The sequence below is a fragment of the Trichomycterus rosablanca genome, chromosome 5 (assembly GCF_030014385.1).
Source record: "Trichomycterus rosablanca isolate fTriRos1 chromosome 5, fTriRos1.hap1, whole genome shotgun sequence".
Classification (NCBI taxonomy): Eukaryota; Metazoa; Chordata; class Actinopteri; order Siluriformes; family Trichomycteridae; genus Trichomycterus; species Trichomycterus rosablanca.
In genome coordinates this window covers 14,998,393-15,019,399 of record NC_085992.1, presented here as the reverse complement: position 1 = coordinate 15,019,399, position 21,007 = coordinate 14,998,393, and the positions used below count along the sequence as shown (strand labels likewise).

The 21,007-nt window shown below is 40.9% G+C and overlaps 1 protein-coding gene across 1 annotated transcript; it reads left to right on the top strand.

The window, feature by feature from the left end:
- The first annotated feature begins 3,129 nt into the window (after positions 1-3,129).
- eif3s10 (eukaryotic translation initiation factor 3, subunit 10 (theta)) lies at positions 3,130-19,072 on the top strand. The gene is made up of 22 exons (XM_062995760.1): positions 3,130-3,289; positions 6,874-7,064; positions 7,787-7,923; positions 8,161-8,324; positions 8,927-9,126; positions 9,248-9,456; positions 9,572-9,743; positions 10,700-10,804; positions 10,983-11,081; positions 11,165-11,281; positions 11,513-11,698; positions 11,864-12,211; positions 12,806-12,910; positions 13,415-13,528; positions 13,955-14,077; positions 14,228-14,381; positions 14,481-14,665; positions 14,864-14,946; positions 15,258-15,769; positions 16,265-16,418; positions 18,293-18,444; positions 18,699-19,072. Exons 1-22 carry the CDS (start codon positions 3,241-3,243, stop codon positions 18,881-18,883), a joined length of 3,744 nt encoding a protein of 1,247 aa, XP_062851830.1. The 5' UTR covers positions 3,130-3,240; the 3' UTR covers positions 18,884-19,072.
- The last annotated feature ends 1,935 nt before the right edge of the window (positions 19,073-21,007 follow it).

Sequence of the window (21,007 nt, the reverse complement as noted above, 5' to 3'; positions counted from 1 at the left end):
TTTTTAATGAGCTTAAAAAGGTCAGGAGAGCCGCTCAGGTGGCGCAGCGGTTAAAACACACGCTGTTCACCAGAGCTGGGATCTCGAATACATCGTATCGAATCTCAGCTCTGCCTGCCAGCTAAGGCTGAGCAGCCGCATGAACAACGATTGGCCTGTTGTTCAGATAGGGATTAAGCCGGATGGGGACTCTCTTTTAGACTAGTGCGATTACGACCTCTGCTGGCTTGTTGGTGGCACCTGCATGGAGATGGGAAAGGAGTGCGGTAGAGGGTGTGGCTCTCCGTACACAGCGCTGTACTGCACTGCACTCGTCAAGTGTAGGTGATAAGATGTTCGATTGCTGTGCACGTGTCAGAGGGGGTGTGGAGCAGCCTCGTCCTCCCCAATCAGGAGCAGTACCAGCATTAGTGAGACGATGATTGACGGGCAGAAATTGGATGCGCTAAAGTGGGAGAAAAAGGGGGGGGGGGAGGTCTGGAGAAAAACAGATAAAGTACCTCAATCTAACACTGATATGGCAAAATTCTTTCTTCTTCTGGATTCTCCAATCTTATTAAACATTATAGAAAAAAGGCTCTGTGTTTTTGTCTTAGCAGAGAGAAGTACAGAAGTACTGAAATGCAAGGATGCCAATAATTTTGAAGTAAGCTGTATAAAGGTTACAAATCAGATTTCATGAACTTAGGGTAATTTTTTTCTGATGAATCTCAGTGGCACCATGGGATCAAATTCCTCTAATCAGTTTGTAGCAGTGGGAGGTTTAGATACAATTTAGTAAAGCAGTAAATCATAAATGAGTGTTGGGCTAATAACGTCTTATGATCTTATAAGATCATATTTGTGTGTACATAGATTACAAAGTTCAGTGTATCTGTGTCCCAGTATGCACTCAAGGCACATGCCCCTGCACTTCCCACTCTGAATCGCAATACTAAAACACCTTCTTTTAATAAAAGGTTTATAGACTGTGCTATCTATGTAATAAATATCATGGTTATCAGTTCTTTCTTGGCTCTTTGCATGAAAAAAAACCATTTAACCTTTCAAACAATTTTATATTGTAGAAAGATATTTAGTGTATTAGGATTTTAAAAGACCATTTACATTTACTTTTAATTTCACAATCACTAGATGAAATAATTATCTCTGGTAAAATTTAAAACAATAAAAACCTGTTCATTGTACTCCACTTTATCTGCAAAGTGCTAGCAGTTCATGAAATACCATGGATAAAGGCTCTAATAGGCTTTCTAAGAAATGTGTCTGAGGACAGCCCAAAGCATATGCTGGGAAAGCCCGGACCTAATCAGAACAAAAGGGTGAAAGCACATCTTTTGTGACACATTCTAAACCACCAATAAAAATAAATCTTCTCAGTAAACGTTTTATTCTAACTAGCTCTGGTGGATTTATATGTACGGTGTTGTCATTATTCTGACAATAAATTGTAAATCTTGTGTTTTTAGTAAAAAAAAAAATCCACATTAAGCCATTTAGCTTGTTTTTTAAAGACTGAGCTGATATTAGAAATAACAAATAGTAAAGGTTGCAGTAGCCCATGCACTGGGTTGTATGTGGAAGTATTGTTGAAATGAATGAAAGACTTCTTAGCATTGGTCTGTAATGAATACTTAATTTAAAATAAATAGTAATTATATAACAGTTATTGTTTTTATTTTAAATCTGTCCAGATTCAGAGATAGATAGATAGATAGATAGATAGATAGATAGATAGATAGATAGATAGATAGATAGATAGATAGATAGATAGATGATAGATAGATAGATTTGTTTTAGTTGAGGGTTATTAACCTTTACTATATTCTAATTTCACATAAATTATAATATCAATAAAATAAAAAGCAAATGAATTGCAAAAGAAAATACACAACTAAGCAATACTAGGGTTTGAATCATATATGTTCATGTTCTGGGTAAAAATAAAAGCATAATACAGTTCCTTTACAATACAAATACAATTCCTTTATTTGACATTGTTTACATGCTTACATTTACACTAAGCAGATGCTCTTATCTGTTTCCTTACTCTAGTGGGTGGCACAGTGGCTAAGTGAGTAGCACTGTCGCCTCACAGCAAGAAGGTCCTGGGTTCGATTCCCAGGTGAGGCGTTCCGGGTCCTTTTTGTGTGGAGTTTGCATGTTCTCTGCGTGGGTTTCCTCCGGGTGCTCCGGTTTCCTCCCACAGTCCAAAGACATGTAAGTAAGGTGAATTGGAGACAGTAAATTGTCCAAGACTGTGTTCGATATAACCTTGTGTGAACGGATGAACCTTGTGTAATGAGTAATTACCGTTCCTGTCATGAATAACCAAAATGTAAAATATGATGTTAAAATCCAAATAAACAAACAAACAAACCTTACTCTAGTACAAATTGACAACAGTCTCAGAACATTAATTTGGTGAAATTTCATGAGATGAATCTACAGGTAGAAAAGTGTTGTTTTTTTTTAAACAAGGAGACAATGGTAAGGGCAAGGTTATCATTATTACTGATGACAATGGTTGACAAGGTTATTATTGTGATAGTTAGTATTATCAAGTTCATTCAGACTCCTGGAGACCATATGGATAGTGTTTCTCCAGGACATACTGTCTTTTGTTTGGGTCTTTGGGCTTCTAAATGGCTCATTTATGGTTCTTCTAATTGTATCCACTCATCTTGATGCTGGTCTTCCTCTTCCTCTTCTACCTTCACTGTACAAGTGTTGTTTCAATTATATTCTCAGTAAAGAGGTGGGTTAATAGTTGTCTTTAAAGACACTAATAGACTTTACACCATCTTGATATTGGTAAAGAGGATCCTTGTCAACAACTGATGTGTTATAATATAGTGCTCCAGTAGAGACCTCAAAAAATTAAAAATTTTTAAACAGTTGGCTGGCATGTGTCAACACTTCATAAAGCTTCGGCTCGTCATTACTTTCGATAGGACACGAGTCAGTCATTTGATTCCCCGTATTTGCAATGCTGTAGAACAAGGATTCAGTTCATGTTTGTGTCGACTCATTGAATCATTTAGGCAGTTCTAATCACATACGGGTCTTGCAGTCGTCATTGACAGACTCCTCTTTCACGTGCGTGTTCTTTTCTCAGGCTGATAGCCGGAGTGCTGCAGGGTCTCGTTCTTGGCGCGGATGGCCGGACAAGAATAACCAACTTTTTATCACAAAAACTATCTCAGTCGTGAGTTTCGTCCCGCTAAGCAAGGCCCGACAATGCCGGCGTACTTTCAAAGACCGGAGAACGCTCTAAAAAGAGCTAACGGTAAGCGCGGCACGGGTTAGCTATATCATGGCGGGGTCGCCATGTTTCTCCGAGAGATAGTGGAGCAGGCCCACGGTTGTGTCTCAAATTGCAATAGTCAAGTTTCGTACACGCACTACGGAGGGAGTGGTGAACAAGGCAGCTGCAACCCTACTTAGGGCAGTGAATATCTATTTGGGATCGAACCCGTTTTACTTTAGTAGGCCTCGTTAGCTTTGGTAGCTTTTTTAGTCCATAATTATGATAACTATATTCGTGTTTTTATACGTATAAAAATATTGATATAACAAAATAATTGAGTAAATATACATAACCTTTTTAGTTAATCCACCACGAGACTCGGTATGAGACGATATTCTAGATTAGCTATGTAGATAAGAGACAAAGCAAAGTCCTTAATACTAACGCGTTTTATTATGTTTAGGCTCTTTGTTGCAAATTTAACAACCATATATATTTTTGTGCTAATCTAGAGAACATTTCTGTCAGTTTGGTTCCGTTCTGGTAACAATATGTCAAAACTGCATATCGTCTTTATTAATTGGTTTAGTGCTAAATGCGTAGAACATGTGATCAGCTCTTGTACTAATACTACTACTAATATATCACTAAATTATACTACTTTATCTTAATAACGTTTTATACAAAGCTCAAACTTTGCCTAGATATTTGGCCTCAAGTTTCTTTTGCATGTGATGCAACTGACATTATGCTTATACTTGTAAAAACACTGCCATGTTATGATAACCAGTACAGCCAAAATCTTCTCATGGTGTATACATTTACACACACACAGCATTTATCCAAAGTGACTTTATCCAATTTTGACAAAATACAGTCCAAGCAATTGAGGGTTAAGGGGCTTGCCCAAGGCTGCCTGGCAGTGATGGGGATTAAACCTGCAACCTTTTGAGTATTAGTCCAGGATTTTAACTACTTTCCCATGTAAATGTCATTTAGATTACAGTTATTGTGAGAGTTGAAACTTTAATTTGTAAGTCACTTTTATTTATAACAGTCAAACAAACTGAAAATGTTCAAACACTTCACGATGCATGATCATAAACGATATTATATATAATGTTTAAGTTTAAATGGCACATCCAAACTAATTCTACAACCTGTCTGAGGCATTGATGACACATTGTCCCATTTACAATAAACTGTAGTACGTTTACATTCAATCATATCCACAATTTAATCCTAAACCATTTCCACACCCCCTTAAATAAGTTTGGACTACAGGGTTGCAGTGGGTCCAGATGCACCTAAGTGCCTAGTATTAGTATTAAACCTGGCAGTGCATACAAAGATAGGACTGTGTAACCTGATAATTAATTGATCTGGCATCATGATTAAATAATTGTGATTGGATAATTGTTATAGTTGATTATAAGGTCTTCAAAATGGTAACACATGGCATATATACTTATGGATTTTATTTGATATTATAGATGTACAGTGGGGCCAAAAAGTATTTAGTCAGCCACTGATTGTGCAAGTTCTCCTACTTAGAAAGATGAGAGAGGTCTGTAATTTTCATCATAGGTACACTTCAACTATGAGAGACAGAATGAGAAAAAAAAATCCAGGAAATCACATTGTAGGATTTTTAAAGAATGTATTTGTAAATTATGGTGGAAAATAAGTATTTGGTCAATAACAAAAGTTCAACTCAATACTTTGTAACATAACCTTTGTTGGCAATGACAGAGATCAAACGTTTCCTGTAAGTCTTCACCAGGTTTGCACACACTGTAGCTGGTATTTTGGCCCATTCCTCCATGCAGATCTCCTCTAGAGCAGTGATGTTTTGGGGCTGTCGCTGGGCAACACGGACTCCACAAATTTTCTATGGGGTTGAGGTCTGGAGACTGGCTAGGCCACTCCAGGACCTTGAAATGCTTTTTACGGAGCCACTCCTTCGTTGCCCGAGCGGTGTGTTTGGGATCATTGTCATGCTGGAAGACCCAGCCACGTTCCATCTTCAATGATGGAAGGAGGTTTTGGCTTAAAATCTCACGATACATGGCCCCGTTCATTCTTCCCTTAACACGGATCAGTCGTCCTGTCCCCTTTGCAGAAAAACAGCCCCAAAGCATGATGTTTCCACCCCCATGCTTCACAGTAGGTATGGTGTTTACTCAGCATTCTTCTTCCTCCAAACACGACGAGTTGAGTTTTTACCAAAAAGTTCAATTTTGGTTTCATCTGACCACATGATATTCTCCCAATCCTCTTCTGGATCATCCATATGCTCTCTGGCAAACTTCAGACGGGCCTGGACATGTACTGGCTTAAGCAGGGGGACACGCCTGGCACTGCAGGATTTGAGTCCCTCTCGGCGTAGTGTGTTACTGATGGTAGCCTTTGGTACTTTGGTCCCAGCTCTCTGCAGGTCATTCATCAGGTCCCTCCGTGTAGTTCTGGGATTTTTGCTCACCGTTCTCATGATCATTTTGACCCCACGGGATGAGATCTTGACCCCAAGGGAGATTATCAATGGTCTTGTATGTCTTCCATTTTCTTACAATTGCTCCCACAGTTGATTTATTCACACCAACCTTGCCTATTGTAGATTCACTCTTCCCAGCCTGGTGCAGGTCTACAATTTTCTTCCTGGTGTCCTTCGACAGCTCTTTGGTCTTGGCCATGGTTGAGTTTGGAGTCTGACTGTTTGAGGCTGTGGACAGGTGTCTTTTATACAGATAACAATGTCAAACAGGTGCCATTAATACAGGTAACGAGTGGAGGACAGAAGAGCTTCTTAAAGAAGAAGTTATAGGTCTGTGAGAGCCAGAAATCTTGCTTGTTTGTGGGTGACCAAATACTTATTTTCCACCATAATTTACAAATAAATTCTTTAAAAATCCTACAATGTGATTTCCTGGATTTTTTTTTTCTCATTCTGTCTCTCATAGTTGAAGTGTACCTATGATGAAAATTACAGACCTCTCTCATCTTTCTAAGTAGGAGAACCTGCACAATCAGTGGCTGACTAAATACTTTTTGACCCCACTGTATATGGTCTTCTGATGGAAATAAGAATAGTAAATGATTTAACAACCTCCTCTTGCATTTTTTTTAAATTTTCTTTTTATTGGGAAAAGTCTTTTAAAAAGAAAGAAAAGCAATTACAAAGTTTACTTTATAACGAAGTCCAGTATCTCAATTATTGTTCCAAATATTGAGTACAATTCCTAACAAACAAAATACACAATTGAGGTAAATTATTACAAAAAACTTCTACACCAGAATTTTCAACTTTCCCTTACGATTAAATCACCGTTTTAAATCTAAAAACTACAATGTGAATGGGGAGGTTTACTTTTAAAATTTTGGGTTTTTATTTAGAAAGATTTTGGTTCCTTAATTAAACTGTAACTGTGGACTAAATTTTTTTTATTTAATTTTTTTAAATAATATTTAGTTGCTAAATCATTCTTAGTATTGTAATATTTAACTGTATTAGCCCTGCTTATCTATATTTATTAAATATAAATATTTAAGGAATGTATGTGCCTGAGCTTGTTTAGTCTCTGTAAGAATTGCTCATCATTGTACACAATCACTTCCCCCCCCAGAGTTTCTTGAGGTTGGCAAGAAGCAGCCAGCTTTGGATGTCCTGTACGATGTCATCAAGAGCAAAAAGCATCGAACATGGCAGAAGATCCACGAGCCGATCATGCTCAAATACCTGGAGCTTTGTGTGGACCTGCGCAAGAGCCACCTGGCCAAGGAAGGGCTTTACCAGTACAAGAACATCTGCCAGCAGGTTAGGATTTTCTGGTATCATGCTTTTTAAAATTGTTTTTAATTTTTTATTTTTTTACCGTGTATTGAATTGCATTGTCTTTGTAATGCTTTGTTTAGGCTATCAGGATTCTTATTGCTATCTGTATTTATACACACACTTTAGACAAAAGCAACTGCAAACGTGTAATAAATTAATTATGTAAAGTAAATTATTAGCTTCAAACTTTGCTTTAAACAAGAAAAGCTTGGTTTAAAGAAACTACAGTAGGCTGATCAGAGCCCTGATTTCAGCTTTAAAGTAAAAGAGGCTTAGATTTAAACGAGACTTAGATGTTTTCAGCCTCGGTGGTTTGTAACCTCTGCTGGAGAAAAATGACAGACATCCTACTGATTATCTATCTGCAGCACCCTTTAGGAGTTGCCTCAGGATCTTTGGACTTGATCTGGCCCTGTTCTGAACATTCTCTTCGTGTCATCCCAGCCAACTGCATGTCGTCCCAAAAACCTCCTTTTGACTTTCCTCCCCTCCTCCTGCCTGGCAGCTCCATCCTCAGTACCATTTTTTTGAACTCTCATCTCTCCTTCGCACATGCCCAAACCATCTTAATCTTGTCTCCCTAACCTTGTCTCCAAAATGTGCTGTCTCTCCATCAATGTATTTCTAATGTCTAAGTCTAATGTAATTTTTTTCTATTTTAAACCTTAAATTACCCCAATGAATGTCAATGTTCTGTCTATTAGGTCAATATAAAGTCTCTGGAGGATGTGGTTCGTGCCTACCTGAAACTAGCAGAGGAGAAGACTGAGACTGCTAAGGAGGAGTCTCAGCAAATGGTATTGGACATTGAGGATCTGGATAACATTCAGACCCCAGAAAGGTAAAAAAAATATATATATTGAGTTTGAGTTATAGATAATAGTAGTTGGTTTTGTAGCTTCTTTTTTTTTTTGTAAGAAAAAACGGACTCTTGAATGTTATAACTTCATATGTAATGAGAATTGAGAATAAGCTTGATATCTTTATAATTCCAGTGATTGAGTTGTTAGTAAGCTAATTAAATTAATCACTATGTAATTGGTGCAGGTTGTTGCTAAATGCCCTTTTGTATATTTAGTGTGCTGCTAAGCGCTGTGAGTGGAGAGGACACTCAGGATCGTACTGACCGACTGCTGCTCACTCCTTGGGTGAAATTCCTGTGGGAGTCATATCGCCAGTGTCTGGACCTGCTTAGAAACAACTCCAAAGTGGAGCGTCTCTATCATGACATTGCGCAACAAGGTGAGTGCAGGGCTTGCGTGTTTTTTGCCAGACAAACAGTTTGTGTTCATCTTACTGTGCCCACATTTCATTTCAAATGCTGTTAAAAGAAACAGACATGAAACTGCCAAAAGCACTAAACTGCCTGTGGAACAAAACAGAATGTGCTTTAAAATGTAAAGCTATAGGTAAACAAACCAACTCGCACAGCATACATGGCACATTTGCACAGTAATGTGTCCCTTTGTCTCTTAATTGTCATTTCCAATACCCAATTGTAAATCTGTTGCCTCTTGCACAACCCCTAATCTGATCAAGGAGAGCTAGATCATCACACTACCCCTCCGAAACCTCTCCAGTCTGCGGCTTCTTCATCTTAGCCAGTGTTAGGTTTCCACAAAGAGACTTCTGGGTCCGTCCAGATGCTCAAACACTTTGCAAGGTGCGCCAGTGCGTTAGATCACTGCGCCATCCAAGCGCCCTGGAAATTCGAATGTCTGGAAATGAATTGAAGGTGGGGTAAAAAGAATTTTGCTTGACTGCAGTGTAAATGTAAAGTTCCTTAATACAGTAGTATACAAAATTAGTTTTTCTGATCAGAATCCCACTCCACCTTTCCACAGCTTTCAAGTTCTGCCTGCAGTACACACGTAAGGCGGAGTTCCGCAAGCTGTGTGATAACCTGCGCATGCACCTGGGACAGATCCAGAGACACCACAACCAAAGCACAGCCATTAACCTGAACAACCCTGAGAGCCAGTCTATGCACCTGGAGACTCGTCTGGTGCAGCTGGACAGCGCAATCAGCATGGAACTGTGGCAGGTATGGACACCGATACTTGGTTGTGGTTTTGTGTAGATATTCACATGCTTAAAGTTTTAAATCCAACAGTAGAACAGTAGAACATGTGCATCTGCTTAATCTGCATCGCATTTCATTTCAGGAAGCTTTTAAGGCAGTGGAGGACATCCACGGTCTGTTTGCCCTTTCTAAGAAGCCCCCTAAGCCTCAACTTATGGCTAACTACTATAACAAGGTGTCAACAGTGTTCTGGAAGTCTGGTAATGCTCTGTTCCATGCCTGTACACTGCACCGGCTTTACCATCTTTCCAGAGAGATGAGAAAGAACCTGACACCAGAGGAGATGCAGAGGTGGGTTCTGTAATAATAATAAAAAATTCTATATGGTAAATATGAATAAACCAGACTCACAGTGAATAATACAATTAGAAGTTTAAAACTTGTATGCTTGTCATTTCCTCCCCAGGATGTCTACTCGTGTGCTGTTGGCCACTCTGTCCATTCCCATAACCCCAGAGCGTACTGATATTGCCCGCCTTTTGGATATGGATGGCATAATTGTGGAGAAGCAACGCAGACTGGCCACTTTGCTTGGTCTGCAGTCTCCACCAACTCGTCAGAGCCTCATCAATGACATGGTAGTTTACATGCTACCTTCTCCCTTTGATTACTTCGATATAGTAGTTTTTTTACGTACTTTCACGGGTTTGGTTGGGAAGGCTTGTGGTGCAGCCACATGAACAACGATTGGCCTCTTGTTCAGATATTAAAGCCGGATAGGGACTCTCTCATAACTAATGCAATTATGACCTCTGCTGGCTGATTGATGGTGCCTGCACAGAGATGGGAAAAGAGTGCTGTCAGGTTGTGTCTCTCCGTGCAGTGCTGATCCGCATTGCACTCGTCAAAGTGTAGGTGACAAAATGCATACGGCTGCTGCCCACGTGTTGGAGGGAGCTTGGGTTAGCTTCTTTCTCCTCAATCAGAGCGGGGATCGGCATTGGTGGAGAGGAAGCATGACTCAATCGGGCAATTGGATGCACTAAAAGGGAGAAAAAGAAGAGGAAATGCACAAACAAAAAATATACATATAAAAAAGAGGTTTTGTCCAAACTGTAAATATATAGTTCTGAGAAACATAGTCTAGCCTATTTTGGAAGGGTGCCTTTGTTTATTGAGACTATGCTGAATGGTAATTACATATGAATGTGATGTACAGTCAGCCCTTCGAAAAAGGTTCTTATGATGCCAATGATTTTTTACGTCTTGTCAGAAGGTTCAACTTTGCCAGATGGCCTACCCTCACCATAACGGCGCTGTAGACACCATACAGCAAACACTATAGTCACTCACACTTTTTCCTCTTGTATTCAGTAAGTAATTTAGTAGGCTCTGGAAATCTAAAAATGATTTGAAGTAGATGGGAGTATGTGCATAGATTACATGGAAATACATCACTATTACTTATAAAACCCTTGAGCATCCACAGATTTTGGCATCCAGTGAATCCCTGCAGATACAGGAGATTGACTGTTTAACCACTATTGTATTTTTTTGGGCCTCAAGTCACTAATATGTGTTTTCCTCCCTACAGGTGAGGTTCAACCTTCTTCAATACATCATCCCTGAAGTCAAGGAGTTGTACAGCTGGCTGGAGGTGGACTTCCACCCACTCAAACTGTGTGGAAGAGTTACCAAGGTGATTCACTGTAACTTAGACAGTTTAGCCAACATTTTCCCTTTATTTGCTTGTTTACCCAAGATGGATTTTTTTTATTTTTGCAGTGGCGCTATTTTTTTGGCTACTCCTGTGTATTTAGGAATCACTGTATTTGATTGTTGTGGCAAGATATATGACTTTACCTGTTCTTCTTTAGGTACTGAACTGGGTAAGGGATCATGCTGAAAAGGAAGCTGACCTGCAACAATACGTTCCACACTTGCAGAACAACACCATCCTCAGGCTTCTGCAGCAGGTTGGTGTGCTGCCTTTCCTATCTAATAAGTGCAGATTTTTTAGGAATTCTTTAGTGCTAATTGTCTGGCTTGATTCTTTCAGGTGGCTCAAATCTACCAGAGCATCGAATTCAGCAGACTTGCCTCCCTTGTGCCATTTGTGGATGCCTTCCAGCTGGAACGCTCTATCGTAGATGCTGCCCGCCACTGTGATCTGCAGGTATTTTAATGCAAATTGCTTATGACTAAGTATCACTGTACATGTTACACAATTAGCAATAAAATATATGTAATTCATACCATTTTTGTTTGGTAGTTGTCATGGTATGAGAGACATTGATTGATACTATACTGTAAAACCATGTGTCTATGTGCTTGAACATCCCATTATAAAATAAATACAGGTTCATTTTCATTACTGAATCATTTTTTTATGTTTTGTAATTTACAGGTGCGCATTGACCATACAACCCGAACCCTAAGCTTTGGGTCGGACCTGAACTATTCAACAAAAGAAGATGCTCCTGTTGGACCGTTTTTGCAAAACATGCCTTCTGAGCAGATTCGTAACCAGCTCACTGCCATGTCCTCTGCTTTGGCCAAGGCTATCCAGATCATCAAACCAGCCTCCATTCTGGTAAGAAAATAGTCAAGTTTTTCTTAAATGTTGGCTCCGTCTATGCTTCTTTTATCTTGTTGTTTCTGTTGTCTATACAGATTTTTGTCTGCCTTTGTTTTGAGTAATATTGCACAGTTTTGATCTATTTCGTAGTTCAACTTCTTACTTGGTTCTTCCCTATAGCAAGAGCGTGAGGAACAGAGTCAGCAGGCCATTGCTGCGTACCTGAAGAATGCTCGGAAAGAGCACCAGCGAATCCTGACTCGCCGTCAGACCATTGAGGAACGCAAGGAGCGCTTGGAGAGCCTCAACATCCAGCGTGAGAAGGAGGAACTGGAGCAGCGCGAGGCCGAGCTGCAGAAGGTTCGCAAGGCCGAGGAGGAGCGCCTGCGCCAGGAGGCCAAGGAGAGGGAGAAGGAGCGCATCATGCAGGAGCATGAACAGATCAAAAAGAAGACGGTGCGAGAGCGCCTTGAGCAGATCAAGAAAACTGAACTGGGAGCCAAAGCTTTCAAAGACATTGATATTGAGGTACAAATCTCTTTATTTTGCAAACACAATTACGTGATTTGTGTTTGCTTGCTTTTTGGACTATGTGTAAATGTCGTTTTGCATTAAAATGGAGCAGGTTTTCAGACACCTTGCACTTTATAAACCTATGTGAATATATAGGTAATGACAGGAATAGGCAGAGAAATTAATACTTGGATTCTACGTTCTTAAATGAAAGCATAGGCTTTTACATGAAAGTATAGGCCTATGGCTTGCACATGTTCCACTGGTATTCCACAAATATTTGTAAAACATTGTTATTAATTAAAAATTATCCAAATATTCTAAACATGAGGAAATACATCTAGAGGCATTTTGACACCGACAGTACTTAACTGAATTTGCATGCATTCCCTCTGGCTACTTTTTTTTGACAGTCTTTTTTCCCCCTATACCATATACAATACAAAACTCTGCTGTCTTCCGCTATTTCATATTAACAAATATATTTTTAAAATGCTGTATATTATATACATTTTCGAAATTGTTTTATAATTTCGTAGTAAAGCATTGTTAATTGATGGCACTTCCGGTAGGACTGCATTTCACCTGTGTTTCTGTTATTGTTTTTAGGATCTGGAGGAGTTGGATCCTGACTTCATCATGGCCAAGCAGGTGGAGCAGCTTGAGAAAGAGAAGAAGGAGCTACAGGAGCGTTTGAAGAATCAGGAGAAAAAGGTAAGGTTGCTGGCCAGATGTGAGCAGCTAAGCTGATTTGGCAGTTTTTTATTTGGTATTGTATGTGGGAACGATCTTATACTCACATGAACTCCTTTTCTGTTGACTGGTACCCTACAGTGCAATACAGTACGCATCCAAATCCAGAGCTATCTGTACAGAATGTGCCATTGATTAGTTGGGTTTCAAATATGCTACTTGTATCATCTCACTCCAGTGGTGATTTTGTTTGACCAGTCGACGGTCTTCACCGTTTCTTGCTCCACCCACACAGTCTGCTTTTGTATGCCTGGTTAACCAGGGTAATCCAAATTTAGCTGGGGTACTTGGGTACGGCACAGATCACTTGGCGGTGGAAGCAACCACACTTACTGTACCACAGGGTCACATTCAGTAGAAAAGGGGCAAGACTGATTTCACTTTGCAAAGTTTTACATCTGCTTATGTGAAATGCGAAACAATGCCAGGTTTTAATTCTATAACATGTTCATCAATGTCTATTAGATCGACTACTTTGAAAGAGCTAAACGTCTAGAGGAAATCCCCCTAATCAAGAAGGCCTATGAGGAGCAGCGCATCAAAGACATGGAGCTGTGGGAGCTTCAGGAGGAGGAGAGGGTAACGTGATGTCTGCAATCTGTAGTGAATCAGACCTCGTTTAGCTGTAATGTCCTTTTTTAATTGTCTTGTTCTGTTAATGTTAGTGATACTTTAAAATTCATAATCAGAGTGATGAACAGCATCCAAAATGTAGATTTTTAAACAGTAGTTGTTCAGTTCATTACAAGTGCTAATTTACTAATCATAATAAATAAAGATGGAGTCAGCATATTAAAGCTTTTCTTGACCTTGTTAATTTGAGGTAATAATTAGATTTCTCCCTTTATTTTGGGACGTAATGCAAAATATCCATATCATTGTACAAATTTCCACACAGATCCATATGTGCAGAGTTTAATGTGCAGTCAGAATCCAAACAGCTTACGCCTTTGATTTCACTGTTTTACTGAATAGGAATTTGTTTTTTGTGTGTTCGTTTATTAGATCAGCAACATGAAAGTGGAGCGTGAGAAGGCTCTGGAACACAAGAAGAGGATGTCGAGGATGATGGAAGATAAGGAGAACTTTGTATCTAAAATAACAGCTGCCCGAAGCTTCATCTATGAGGTAAATCTTCAATATGCAGTGCTATAGAGTTCAGTGTTTGGATGGCTTGGATAACAGCAGGAGTGCTTCAGATCCAAATTTTGTCTGATATGCAGGTCCCAGACTCTTCAATATAGTAACGCCACCTGAATGAATTTGCTCTTCTTTCAGGAAAAACTCAAGCATTTCCAGGAGCACTTTGTGGAGGAGAGAAAGAAGCGCCTGGAGGACCGCAAGAAACAGCGCACGGAGGAACGAAGAAATGCTTTCTATCACCAGAAAGAGGAGGAGGAGCAGAGGATCCACGAGGAACAGTTGAAAAAAGGTGCTGCACGATATACAGCAGGGAAGCAAATGAATGTTTTCTGTTCAACATCACTGGATAATTTAATATCTCATACTGCTCCTGACTGGTGCGTTTCAGAGCGCGAGGATCGTGAGCGTCTAGAGCAGGAACAGAGGGAGGAGGAGGAGCGCGAGTACCAGGAGCGACTCCGAAAGCTTGAGGAGCAGGAAAGGAAGCAGCGTGCCCGGCAGCAGGAAATCGAGGAGCGCGAGCGCCGCAAAGAAGAGGAGATAAGGAGACCACCAGAAGAGAACTCCAACAAAGTAAATATGCACAGCTTTATTTTAACCTACTGGCTTGCTTGTTTACTTACTCTAATCAATGACTGACTGGAACTGTATATGGGGTGGGGGTTATATACGCACATATTCCAATAATGTTGAATCTCCATAGTCAGGTTTCTTTATGTACTTTTAGTGTAATTGAATTAGCCAGTTGTTTAAATGTATTGTTTGGTGCAGGACTGGGCTGAGAAGGAGGAGGGTGGCTGGAGAAAACGTACAGAAACTAATGACTCAGAATGGCGTCGACCAGTTTCAGAAAAGTAAGTAGACCAGATGCAGCCATGGCTTTACACCTTGAGTTTTGGGTTTTACTATACCTTTTTAGCTGAAACACTTCACTGAAACTAAATGCTGCCTTTTAGTCGGCAGTTTTGTAGGCCACATGCCATACTTTTAAAACCTCTAATAAGTATTTAGAGGATTTTAAAAGCATTGATTTTTAATAAACCTTTAAGGAATAGCAACATCAGTGTAAACAGTAAAGCCACATGCTGTCAGATGCAGATTTTATTGTTGGTCTTTTTTGTTTGCTTGTACTATCTGCTACATCCTCACTTTTCTCATTTTAAAGCAAAGAATGGCGTCAGGAAGGCCGCGAAGAGCAGGAGCATGAGGAGCACGAGCCACCTCCCAGGAGAATAGGAGATGGTCCCCGTCGAGGACCTTCAGACGACAAAGGTATTCGCCGCGGCTTTGAAGACGATCGCGGTCCCAGGCGAGGCTTTGACGACGAGCGCGGACCCAGACGAGGCTTTGACGACGAGCGCGGCCCCAGACGTGGTTTGGATGAGGACCGCGGCCCAAGGCGAGGCTTTGACGACGACCGTGGCAGCAGAAGAGATGATGACCGTGGCCCTCGCCGTGGTATGGATGACGATCGGGGTTCAAGAAGAGGCTTCGATGATGACCGTGGTCCCTGGCGGGGTATGGATGAACCCAGAGGCCCCAGGCGGGGTGCCGATGATGACTGGGGCCCAAGGAGAGGAGGTGATGATGATGAGAGAGGAGGCAGAAGGGGCATGGATGACTCGGGCCCACGCCATGGCGATGACGCTCGTCCATGGAAACCTTTGGGCAGACCAGGTTAGGATTGCTGGTATATTTAGATTGTGGAATTGATGGTCGTTTTTGACGGATCACTTGGGTCCTCATACCTGGTTTGGCAGAATTTTTGCACTATAGATTAATGCACCTCCCAATGACAAGGCTGTATTCTCCCCCTTAGCACATAGCCAGTCATGTCATTGTAGATTTAGATTTGGATCTCAGCGCTTGTGGCCTAGCCTTTTAAGTCCCCAAATGTTACATCCTTAAACAAAGCAATTACACGTTCAAATGCATCTTATTACTTGCCCAATGCAATCTGCATTATCCTATTGTGTCCATGCTTACCTGATTTTTGTATTTAGAAGCTCCTTTTAGGCTTCTTATAAGTCCAAATTTTAAAACAGTCCATACATTTGTCAGAAATGTATTTTAAAGCCATTTCTAATCAACACCAGATCCAGAGATCATTTGTACATATGATATCCCAATATTCAAAATATCCCTTCTGATTTTGACATCTGTCTTGTTTAGGTGGATGGAGAGAGAGGGAGAAGGCCCGTGAGGAAAGCTGGGGTCCACCACGTGACACTGGGGCTTGTGATGATGATGATGATGGTGGTGATCAAAATCGTGATGGAGACGATCATAATGAGGGAGACCGTTTCCGAGATCGCCGTCCCCCAAGGTGCTTGAATTCAGTGTTGTGTGAAACTTGCCCTGAACTGTTATACCATATACACCAGTGGTGTCCAAACTTTTTTTCTAGGAGGGCCAGATTTGATCATGTGAAAGTGCCCGAGGGCCAACAGTCACTGATGACATTATTTTAAATAATAAAATATGCAGGACGCTCAGGTGGCGCAGCGGTAAAGTACGCTAGCTCACCAGAGTTGGGGTTTCGAATACATCGTATCAAATCTCAGCTCTGCCTTTCCAACTAGGCGGCTGTATGAACAACGTATGAACAACGATTGGCTGTTGTTCAGGGTTAGAGGGTAAGAAAGTCGGATCATAGGTCCTCATAACTGGTGCGACTGCGGCCCCTGCTAGCTGACTGATGGCGCCTGCACAGGGCTGAGGAATAATGCTGATGGGGGGTGTGGCCCTCCATACACAGTGCCTGTCAAGTGTATGAACTCGACTCGTAAAGGTGAAAAATGTTTAGTCTGTACTAACTGTGCGTACCGGAGGGGGCGCAAGTCAGTTGAGAGGCGTCCTCAGTCAGTGGTGAAGGGTCGAATCAGTATAGAGGACGCAGTTAGGGTAATTGGACACGACTAGACTGGGGGATAAAAATTGGGGGGAAAAATAACGCAAAAAAATATAAATAATAATAAAAAAAAAATATATATATAATATGCTGTTATTTATTCATTATATTTTGGAAATACTTGTTAAAGCGTGATTTCATTCATCTTTTCATTGGTCATTTTGATATTCGCTGCTATGGACAGACAGATTTATACCCACAATCAACACATAAAAAAGTGAAAACCGTTAAAAGTGTTTTTAATCAGACAGCGACGATAATTTTTGTTTTCTGTTTGACTGTACTGGCGGGCCACAAGTAATGCAATTTAAGACAGAAGCCGCGGGCCGGACTTTGGACATGCCTGATATACACCATATATACTGTTTACACCATATAAACCATATAAAGTTTGACTCGTGATCTAAATGGTTTGCACCTGACTTAAAAGTGCCACCAATGAGACAAAGTTTAATCAGATCGAAAGCAGTACAAACTGAGCGTACAAACTCTGAGAAATACACCCAGACATCAATGCTAAACCGAGAACTCACCAGGGACGACGCATAGACCAAGCCATATACACAAGATGCAGAATTGGCCACACCAGGGTAACCCACCAATACCTGGTAAAAGGAGAAAACCTACCAACCTGTGAAACCTGCCAAACACTTATAACAATAAACCACATTTTGATAGAATGCCCTCAAAACACACAGGAAAGACAACTAGTGCACATGCCTGAAACTATAAAATAAATCCTTACACAAGACAACACAAGAACAGTATTAACTTACCTCGCAGCCATAAAAATGAGGATATCAAATGGACCAAAGGATAAATACAAGATAAAGAGGACATATACTGTATAATACCCAGTTCTGCCATTAAATGACACTTAACATGGCATAAAAAACCCAAATAAATAAATGAATAAAATAAAAAATGCACAGCAGTGGTGCTGCCTCATTCTGTAGGAAACGAAGCAAAAGCAGTTTAGCTGCATATCATGTGAATGCAGCCTTACTGAGAATTTGGGTGATGCGCTTAGGTTATGTATCAGAACTGGATTTACAGTTTGGTGGTAAGTGAGATGTTTCTGTAATGTCTTGACATTGCCTGGAGTGTGTAATTTCATAATAAATAATTTGTATTACATTATAGAATGTCCTTTACTCATTGCCGGTAAGAATTGGGACGTTATTGGAGCGTTAATGCACTTTAATGATGCAAGTAATGCTGTATGCGTGTGAGTATATGCATGTACTCGGACAGATCTAAATAAACCTGAACTGTGTGTTTGTGTTTAGGGAAGAGGGAGGAGGCTGGAGAAGGGGTGGAACAGACGAGGCCAGCAGCTGGCGAGACAGCCGCCGTGAAGACGTTGACCGTGGTGAACGACGTGACCACAGAGATGACCGGGATCGTGATCATAGAGGCCCAAACAGAGATAATGATGAGGGTAAAGTTCTTACTTTCTTTTGTACTATGAGTAACTTGTTCACATCATCAATGGCAACAGCACAGTACTGTACAGTGTTGTTGGCGCTGCTATAAAAAGTGCTGTCATTTGAGCAAAAGGGGTGTAAGCGATGCCCAGTAAATGAAAGCCCTTTTTAGTTTGGATACCTGCCTTCCAAACTAGTGCTAGAGTGCCAGGGACATAGACCCTGGATTTTAAAAGTTTTGTCCTGACACTTTTTTCCATTGTTACAGGGGGATCCTGGCGGCGTGGCGGTGAAGATCGCCGTGATGAACGCAAGGAAGATCGGGAAGCTCCTCCCAGAGCTCGGGAATGTGACGGGGAGAGAAGCTCCTGGCGTACTGAGAAAGATCAGGACAACGCGCGCCGCACCAAGAACGAAGCTGACGACGACGGCTGGACCACCGTGCGCCGCTGATCTCTCTCGGTTCTCTTCTAAAGTCCTCCACAGCCAAAATCTATTTTCTGTTTCTCTTATCGCTTTGGCATTGTGGCAAATGGTAACCAGTGTATCACATAATTGCACTTGATTGGAACTGTCATGCCAAACGTAATGACCATTTATTCTCTCCTGCCTCCTTTGCCTCTTTTTTCTTCTGAATTCTAGTTCACAGTTCATTTCTTTGCATGCTCAGAGTATTACATTGGTTTATCTTGGCTGTTTCACTGTTTTATTCGAGCAGATGGCTGCATTAGATCCTGGAATTATGAAATGAATTAAAAAAATAAAATCTCTTAAGGTGCGTTAAGATCAGATTCAAGTGTTTGTTTTGTTTGCTGGTCCTCTCTTGGTTCTGTTTTTTAGAAGTAGGACATGACTATCTGTATCATTTCACTAGTGGCAAAGATCTAAGATCACATTAAACTGCACTATTCCTGGATAGATTTTTTCAGATTTGATCAATTAGTGGTTTATAATATATGATAGAATTTTTTTTATTTTTATCATTTTTACCCCTTTTTTTCTCCCACTTTGGCGCATCAAATTTTGTCCCATCAATCATCCTCTCACTAATGCTTGTCCCTGCTCCTGATTGGGGCTGACGAGGCTGCTCCACGCCTCCTCCGACAATCGACCGTCTTTATCACCTACACTTGACAAGTCCCCCTCCGGCTTTAAGTCCCGCCCCTTATCTGAACAACAGGCCAATCGTTGTTCATGTAGCCACTCGGCCCAAGCCAGCAAGGCATAGCCGAGATTCGATACCATGTATCAGAGATCTCAGCTCTGGTAAACGGCGTGTTTTATACCGCTGTGCCACCTGAGCGGCCCATATGATCGAATTTTAAACACTGCTCGCTGCCCTGTTGCATAAATTACTTTAACCTATACTGCAGTTTTGGGACTAATATTGTCGTCTAACAGAATGTAAACTGTTTTTTTTATGCATTTTCTCCCCAGTTTCTCCCTTTTGGTGCGTCCATTTGCCCGATTGCGTCATCCTTCCTCTCCACCAATGCCGATCCCTGCTCTGATTGAGGAGAACGAAGCTAACCCATGCCCCCTCCGACACGAGGGCAGCATGCCGTATGCATCTTATCACCCATACTTTGACGAGTGCTGTGCGGCTCAGCACTGTATGGAGAGACACCCTGAGAGCTCTCTTTTTTCATCTCTGTGCAGGTGCCATCGATCAGCCAGCAGAGGTCGTGATTGCACCAGTCATGGGAGAGAGACCCCATCTGGCTTAGTCCCGCCCATATCTGAAAAACAGGCCAATCGTTGTTCATGTGGCTGCTCAGCCTTAGTCGACAGGCAGAGCTGAGATTCGATACGATGTATTCGAGATCCCAGCTCTGGTTCCAGCGTGGTTTTACCGCTGCGCCACTTGAGCGGCCGGGTTTTGTTTTTTAGGGGAAAAACAATTCCTCCATCCATCCCTCTCTCCATCTTTCACAAGACCTTAATCGAACATTTCTAAGTTTTTAATCTAATCTATGCTGGTGTTGCTAGAAGTGTTTGCCCCTCTTCTGGTTGGTCAGTTAACTAATCAAATGTACTTGATAACTTAGTTTATAGTAGGCACATGGGCTTGGGTAGCTTGTGTGGCGCTGTGGGAAATTGCACAACCGCTACTGCTGGGCCCCAGGATTCGAATCCCCAGTTGTGCTTTGGGCTGGTCGGGCATCATGGGATTTTATGTATTGTAGTCATAATCAAGAAAATGTATGATATGAAATAGTCTTATCTATTGATATATACGTTTGCACACCTCCGGTCAAATTCTGTCTAGTACAACATATACTAACAAAAGATGACATTTGCATGTCATGTTTTATTTATTTTTTCTCAATATATTATAAATACAATAGTAATTCTGCAGTACTATGCATTATGATGTGCAGTAAAAGTGTCCAAACTTTTGCATATGACTGAACAGGCCAAACATATATGCTAGATAAGGAGACATATATTTATAAATCGTCAAATCTTAACCTCTAAATTTTAAAATGATTGTTTTTGCTGTGTTTTAGTACTGTAATATACTGTACACCGATAAGGTATAACATGAAAACCACCTCCTTGTTTCTACATTCGCTG